Below are 8,898 nucleotides of genomic sequence, written 5' to 3' on the forward strand. Positions count from 1 at the left end.
CTTGCAAACTTTATATGCCCCAATATAGGGGAATGCCAGGGCCAAAAGAATGGGAATGGGTGGGTAGGGAAGTGGGGGGCACTATGGGGGACTTTTGGGATAACATTGGAAATGTAATTGAGGAAAATAGGTAATAAAAATATTAAAAATTAAAAAAAAAAGAAAACAAAGAGAGTATCAAGCATCATAATGTTAAAAATAGGGGTACAACTGTCAAAGAATGTAAAAAATAACACATTTAGATGACAAAAGCTTACTTTCCATCATTTGGTTTCGTAAATACTATTTCCACTCTTTATTACTTAACTCTTTTACTCCAACTATTAGAAGATTTGATTGACTATACGGTAAGATATCACTTTTCACTTATATCATTTCATTCGTCCCAATCCTCATTTTGGACATAAATTTCGGAGTATAAAACTTCCCTTCACTGGGATCTGCAACATGAGACTTAGTTGGTAAAAATGTGTATTTACCATTGTTTTATTGTATATTGTTAAAATTTAATTATCTATTTCTACCTATGTATATAGGATGAAGTATGGGATTTTTGAATCAACCTCAGTTATATGGCAAGTACAAGGACAGCCTCAAAAACTGAGACTTCATCTCATCTGTTTTTCTTTACCCTTCCATGTAAATGAAATGTAAAAATTTACTAGAGTTTTGTATCTCCTTTCCATTATATTTTACCAATATTTTCCTTTTCTCCCTAAAGTTCCAATTTCTTTCTATTATTATTTTATTTATATGCATTTCAAATGATGTCCCCCTTTGCTAGTCTCCCCTCTATAAACACTCCTCCCAATCCCCCTCACCTTTGCCTCTAAGAGGGTACACCCCCACCCACTTCCAGCTCACCCCTCCAGCATCCCCCTTCACTGGGGCAACAAGCCTTCACAGGACCTAATACCTCCTCTCCCCTTGATGCCTGAGATAAGGCAGTCCTCTGCTACATATGTAGCTGGAACCATGGACCCACCCATGTATACTCTTTGGTTGGTGATTTAGTGCCTGGGATATCTGAGTGGTCAAGTTAGTTCTTCCTATGGGGTTGCATTCCCTTCAGCTCCTTCAGTACTCCCCCTAATTCTTCCATTGGGGTCCCTGGGCTCAGTCCGATGGTTGGTTGTAAGTATCTGCATCTGTCTTAGTCAGGCAATGGAAGAATCTCTCTGAGGGCAGCCATACCAGGCTCCTGTTTACCAGTACTTCTTTGCATCAGTAATAGTTTCTGGGTTTGGTGTCTTTGGCCCTGAATTTCTTCACCCTGGGTGATATTTTCTTTAAATAAGGTACATGTCTATATAATTTAGAGATGAAAAAGAAATTGCTAAGTTCTTTGTCATTTTGAGAGTCATTTTGCAAATGTGTTCCTTTCCTTTAAATATAGTATCTTTTATTTAAAAAGATGGCTAGACTTGAAGGGCTTTCAATCCACTTTTCTTTTAAAGTAGACAGTGGTATAGATAATGAGCATCAGAAATGCCATGTTTGAAGGCGGGAAGATTTCCTACTCACTGTCTGGTCCCTGTTTCATCATCTATGAAGCATAGTGGATCCAGAAATTCTGCCCAGTTATCAAAGTTTTAAGTAGAAATGAAAGGAATGCTTATCAGAGTCCTGAAAATGATATTAGCCAACAGTGCAGAATAAGTTAGTTTCACTTGCTTTATTTTTTTCCCAATTTAATTGTAGCATTGATGAAATTGTTTTACTTGATGTATATACAAGATTAAATATGCAAACAGTATGAAAAATGAGTATTAAAAGCAATTAAATAAGGACATCCATCACCATAGTCATTATGTGTTTACACTGTGTGTAAATATGTATATGTATATGGTTATTTTGCCATGGGGGGTTATTTCAAAAGAACAGGGCAACCTTATGAAGAAAACACTGACATATCTTAAAAGGTGAAGTAAAAACCTTATTGTCTTCTATGTTGCATGTTCAAGAAAGATTAACAAATTGTACTTAAAGAATGTCATTTCATCTCTACATTTTCCTAATTTTAGAGGCTTACAACACATTGAAGAATTCCTATGTTGCACATTTTTGAAACAAGGCAAAATAAAATGAAAGAAACTATCTTTCTTGATTTTTCAATAGTTTTAACTTTTATAAAGGAATAATATAATAGAAGTATAGCAATAAAATTTAGTATACAGAACGCATATCCAGCAATGCTCATTTTCAAAGGAATTATCTGAATAAATTATGGGTAAAACAATTTCTTGTAGGTAAAATTTTGATTTTGAAAGCAGCATGGCTTCTGTAGATTTATAATTTCTTACTGACTTGATTATAATATTTATTTTTCTTTTTTTCTTTCTTTTTCTCTTTTTCTCTCTTTTTCTTTCTCTCTTTCTTTCTTTCTTCCTTTCTTTCTTTCTTCTTTTTCTTTTCTTTCTTTTTTTTTTTTTTTTTTTTTGAGACAGGGTTTCTCTGTGTAGCCCTGGCTGTCCTGGAACTCACTTTGTAGACCAGGCTGGCCTCAAACTCAGAAATCCACTTGCCTTTACCTCCCAAGTGCTGGGATTTAATGCGTGCACCACTACTGCCCAGCATTTTTATTTTTTAAGATAAAACAATGTTCCCCAAAGTTCAAAGTGTCATATTTTTAAATAAAAAATACAATAAAGCTACAAGGCATATTCTTCCTAACTTCAGAGGAACTCTGCCAATGGGTGAGTTCTCCCTACTTATTTTAACATTATTAAAGGATCCGAGTGATCACACAGAGAGAGAGAGAGGGGGGGGAGGGAGAGAGAGAAACTGATAGCATAATCTCAAGACTAAATGGTAAATTATCTACTATATGTATATACATGCACAATTCTCTTTTTATCATTCTCTCTCTCTCTCTTTGTGTGTTTGTGTATATTTATCTGTCTGTTGATAGAACAATAAATATATGTTAGATATATGTTAGATGATTGATAAATAAATGTTAGATGATAATTAAATGATAGATAGATAGATAGATAGATAGATAGATAGATAGATAGATAGATAGATAGATAGGTGATAGATAGATAAATGATAGATAAACAGAAGATATTCACACATATTCTAGCCATAGTAACAATCACAAAAAAACATTAATGTTTAAAGATGTTGCCCAGTTAGTGTTAAGAATAAGAAATATATGAACAGGAAGAGCATGGTCACATATGCACACACCCATACACACAAATGCATAAACCATATTCACACTACAATTCGAAATAAAACTTGTATAAATTTGTGAATCTAGTATACTAATTTGGTTGAAGAAGACCTGAATGAAACATCTTGAAGAAAAATAATCACAATCTGAAATAAGGAAATCAAGAATAAAATAAAGTGGGAGAAAGGTAAATATTGTACCAAATATAAGTTGTAAGACCTAAACATGGACCTAATAGGGATCAATATTTAAACAATGTGACTGAGACAAACATTTGCATCTTACTGCTACATCCTCTTTTGCAAAAGACTAATTTGATGTATTACTTAAGGATACATTTGTTTTGCCCATTGTCTAGAAGAAACAAATCTTACCTTTCTAAGACAGTGGTATTTTAAATGTAGGCGAAACTACTATTTTCTTTATTAAAGTCTATAAAAAAAATTGAGTACAGTGCACACCTTTGATCCCAGCACTTGGGAGGCAGATGCAGGTGGATTTCCAAGTTCGACGCCAGCCTGGTCTACATAGCGAGTTCCAGGACAGCCAAGGCTACGCAGAGAAACCCTGTCTCAAAAAAAGAAAAAAAAAGAATCTAAAAGAATTTGAGTACTTATATATCATCAGAAATTTTTTTGCTCCACAACTTCCTCATGGCATTTTTCACCTCTGCATTCCTCAGTGTGTAAATAAGAGGGTTTAGAAAAGGTGTACAAATTGTATAAAACACAGATATCATCTTGTCCATAGGGAAGGTGGTGGCAGGACGTGTGTATATAAATATGCAGGGCACAAAAAACAAAATGACTACTATGATATGAGAGACACAAGTGAACAGAGCTTTTCTCCTCCCCTCAGCACTGTGATTCCTCAAAGAATAGAGAATGATGATATATGAGACCATGAGCATGAGGAAACTCACTGTACAAAGGGTTCCACTATTGGACACCAGGAGAAGGTTGATCACATATGTGTCTGAACAGGCAAGTTTCAACAGTGGCTGTAAGTCACAGAAATAGTGATCAATCTCATTGGGACCACAGAAAGGTAAACTCAAGGCCAGAATTATCTGAACTGATGAATGTATACAGGATCCCACACAGACTGTGGCCACAAGCATTCCACAGACCTGGCGATTCATGATGGTCATATAGTGCAGAGGCTTACAGATGGCCACATAGCGGTCAACAGCCATGAGGATGAGGATAAAGATCTCCAGGGAACCAAATAAATGAAATGTAAAGACTTGGATTATGCACTCATTGAAAGAGATAGAGGCCTCTTTCAGCAGGGAATCCACAATTGTTCTTGGAGCTACAGTTGTAGAGAAGCAGGTGTCAGACAAGGATAAGTAGAACAGGAAGAAGTACATGGGACTCCCAAGAGCCGGGCTTGTCTTGATGGTAACAATGATAAGCAAGTTACCCAGTAATGTCCCCATGTAAAAGAACAGGAAAATGGCAAGCACTATGTTCTTCCTACTGGGGTCCTGTGTCAATCCAAGAAGAATGAACTCTGTCACATTGATATTCAGCTGCATGGTTCATGAATGAGAAGAAAACCAAATGAAATGTGTCACCTGAAAAAGATAAAGAATTAGTTTTATCACGTGGAGTGATGGATTATTTTAAGCAAATGTATTTCTCTCTCATAAAAATATTCCATTTATTTATTATTAAATTGTTATTCCCACTCTCTGTCTGCAATTTCAATATCATTTTTAGGAAAGCTGATGAAATTGATCACTTCTCCACAGCACTTTCCACAACAAGCATGCTGGCTTTCGTGTGCTTCTGAGTAGTTTTGCCGTTCAATTAATGTAAAATTAAATGTATCATTTTATTATTTACCTAATTGTTCATGGCTAAAAACCTGTTAGCAATGACTTATGTAATGTCTTTTTCTCTATTTTGAACATTTTAATTATGCTTGTCAAAGATGAGGTCGTAACAATCTATAAAATTCCTATTTTCCATTTATAGTATATATTTTATTACCTACTTTTACAATTAATAACACATTCATTTCTAGGTACTGCTTCTTGAAAGAAGAACAAGAAATGCTAGTAACCTACAAAATATGTGGTACCATCTTAAAATGTTCTTCATGGTATTTTGTAAATAGTGTGTATAAACAGAAAATAATGCTCCTTGCTAGATAGCTACTAAATATCTCATGTCTAGTTTTCTTCAAATTCTGAGGAGTGTTCCTTAAACAATTCATAATCTCTGAAATTATAATAAAATAAATATATATTTTATGTTATCTATAAATACATGTTTGCACACTAAATATCTTAATATCTAGATATTTGTTATAGGATCAAATTATAGTTATCATCTCCAGCAAAATATTATATCATTCATGCATCTAAGCTTTTCACAGTCTCAGGTCACAGGAATATTTCAAAAGACAAAGTTTAATATGGCTTTATAGAAGGGGTCTATAAATGATTTTTTTGGTTAAACTATTTTCAGAACTGGAAATTTTTAGGATCATAACCAAGTATGAAATTTAAATTCCTTTAATAATGTCATTTAATAATGGAGAACTTTTTTTCTGTATATTTATATACTTACATTTCAAATGCTACCCCCTTTCCTGGTTTTCCTCCCCCAGAGATTTACCCATCCCATACCCTCTCCAAAATTCTATATTAGATTTTCAAATCAAGACTTTCTAATATTTCCTTATGAAAATATCATTATCTAATAGGAGCAATACATGAAAGTAATCATATCAAGTTAACTGTAATACATTTAAATATATTCTGGATATATTCAATATAATACATATTCATTTATTTTGGATAAGTCAAGTTATTCACTGTGCTGTTTCAAATCCTGATATGCCTGCAGTACATTGAGATAAGAGCTGTGAACTGGTCTAAGGCAGAATTTGAAAACAAAGACAGATATAAAATGCCCTTTGTGTATATCTTTAACCTTATCATTGGTAATTGTATACAATTTGAAATATATATTTCTTCTACTATTGTCAATGCATTTAAATTTATTGGTGTCAGGTGTATGAGCACTTTTTCTGGATATGTATATGTACATCATATGTGTAATTGCTTCCTGAGAAGCAAGAATGCTTACCTGCCCTTTTGTATGTACACCATATATGATCCTAGTTCTTGAGAGGTTCAAAAGAAGGCATTGGATCCTCAGTAAACAGGGTTATAGATGATTATGAGCAGCAGTATAGTTGCTAGGAATTAATCTCAGGTTCTCTATAAGAGCAAAAAGTGCTTTTAACTGATGATTTATCTCTCCAGAAGTCTCTTTAAAAAAGTATGAAGATGTGTAATCAAGTTATTTAATTTTTGGTATCAATAACAAAGCATAATATCAGTCGCAATGTATTATCATTGTCAAATTCTCAAACCACAAGAAAACATGTTATTGATAACTAAGTTTCAATATTATAATTAATGTTTTATTTTAAAATGTTGCATAAAATTAATAACTACCCTAAGGACCTGGTGATCTTTCAAGGTCAAATAATGTGGAAAAATTCATTTCCACTATATATAACCTAATATCAATCATTTAATTAAACATATAACTCTTGGTAATTTTATAATCAATCTTTATACTGTGAATGTTTATAATGAGTATATTTTCTATATTAATTCATAAAAGTCATGGGACATATTTAAAAATAAATTTAAAATAATAGATTCATATTTCATTATATTGAAAATAATTGTGTATTCATCAAGTATTTAATACTGGTTTAGTCAATGTTCTCTTCCTGACTTGATCCTTTTTCCTCTCATACTATATTTATCTTAAAGCTTCAGTCAAGAATCTTTCTATACATAGAGAACTTAAAATCTATACATCTCCATTATTTACCACTCTTAACCACAAATTCAATATCTTTTGTAATATAAAAGTTCTCAATTGTTTCTAGTGAAATATTCTGTATTACATTTTGAATGCACTGATACTTATCTAATATTATTGATGTCATTCAGATTATAAAGATATTTTCCTGTAATTCATTTGTTGTGGATTTTTATTTACCATGGACACTATCATGGCAACTGCATTCATACTTTAAAAGCCAAGACAAAAATCCAAACTGAAGCAGAAATAAAACTGACATTCATCAAAATATCTTAATGAGTTTCCTAAGTTATTCAGATTGGGTGATCCCTTGCTTTGCACAGCATTAAATAACATGAGATGTTGTCTTCCATAAGAATGGCTCAGGAAGGCAAAGGTGGGTGGGTTGGTGGGTAGGTAGGTGGGTGGGTGGGTGGAAGAATACTCTTATAGAAAGAGGAGGAGAGGGGATGGGATTAGGGGTTTCTGGGAGGTGGGGAGACCAGAAAAGGGAATAATACTTGAAATATAAATCGAGAAAATATCCAATAAAATATATATTAAAAATTTTAAAAAGAATAACAATAAAAGATTATAAAAATGTATCATTAAAAAGATTTCATAAATTCATTGTTTTTAATAGCTGAGTAGAACTCCATTGTGTAAATGTACCACATCACTTAATATGCACTCACTGATAAGTGGATATTAGCCCAGAAACTTAGAATACCCAAGATACAATTTGCAAAACACAAAAAAATCAAGAAGAACGAAGACCAAAGTGTGGATACTTCATTACTCCTTATAACATCCATGGAAGGAGTTACAGAGACAAAGTTTGGAGATAAGACGAAAGGATGGAGCATCCTGTGACTACCCTACCCGGGAGTACATCCCATAATCAGCCACCAAACCCAGACACTATTGCATATGCCAGCAAGATTTTGCTGAAAGGACCCTGATATAGGCTGTCTCTAGTGAGGCTAGTCCAGTGTCTGGCAAATAAAGAAGTGGATGCTCACAGTCATCTATAGGATGGAACACAGGGCCCCCAATGTAGGAGTACCCAAGTTGCTGAAGGGGTCTGCAACCCTATAGATGGAACAACAGTATGAAATAACCAGTACCCCCAGAGCTCGTGTCTCTAGTTACATATGTAGCAGAAGATGTCCTAGTCAACCATCATTGGGAAGAGGGGCCCCTTGGTCTTGAAAATTTTATATGCCCCAGTACAGGGGAATGCCAAGGCCAAGAAGTGGGGGTGGGTGGGTAGGGGAGCAGGGCGTGGGGAGGGTATAGGGAACTTTCAGGATAGCATTTGAAATGTAAATAAAGAAAATATAAAAAAGAGAGAGAAAAAAAGATTGGTAATCTTGACATTACAAACTAAGATATGAATCCTTGAAGCACAAAAAGAGAATATCTTCTTTTGTCATCTCTATGAGGGTTTTTTGTAAGCTTTGGTTTTGAATTTTCATTGTTGTATTTTGGGTTGTTTTAAATGTTCTATTATTGTCTCTTTTTATTTCTGAGAACCACCATCATCCCCATACCTCTCCAAAAGTACTAATATATACAATCCATCAGTTTTTCATCAGGTATTAAAATATACTTTAATGTCCTTAACACAGATAGCAATAGAATACAGTGTACCTTCTACAAACAACTGCACTTACCTCAACTGCTCAAAAAAGATAGAGCAACTTTAGGTTGGCTTTGTTGGTCAAGAAGTAGTAAACACATCCTATGTAAATGTTGGAGGTGATGAAGACGAACTGAATAATAGAAAATTTAAAAAGGCAGAGAATAGAGGTGGGTGAAAATGAGTGTGTAGTGGTCTACATTGATTTGAACAGACCTCGGTGGGAAGAATTTGCTTCTTCT

The 8,898-nt window shown here is 33.9% G+C and overlaps 1 protein-coding gene across 1 annotated transcript; it reads right to left on the bottom strand.

Annotated features, from left to right (window-relative positions):
- Positions 1-3,791: 3,791 nt before the first annotated feature.
- Positions 3,792-4,718, bottom strand: LOC110290047 (olfactory receptor 4C16-like). The gene has a single exon (XM_021156521.1). It carries the CDS (start codon positions 4,716-4,718, stop codon positions 3,792-3,794), a length of 927 nt encoding a protein of 308 aa, XP_021012180.1.
- Between the last annotated feature and the right edge of the window lie 4,180 nt (positions 4,719-8,898).

The sequence above is a fragment of the Mus caroli genome, chromosome 2 (genome assembly GCF_900094665.2).
Source record: "Mus caroli chromosome 2, CAROLI_EIJ_v1.1, whole genome shotgun sequence".
Classification (NCBI taxonomy): Eukaryota; Metazoa; Chordata; class Mammalia; order Rodentia; family Muridae; genus Mus; species Mus caroli.

Excerpts from the sequence above, each read along its gene's own strand:
- LOC110290047 (XM_021156521.1), bottom strand. The coding sequence starts at position 4,718 with ATGCAGCTGAATATCAATGTGACAGAGTTCATTCTTCTTGGATTGACA.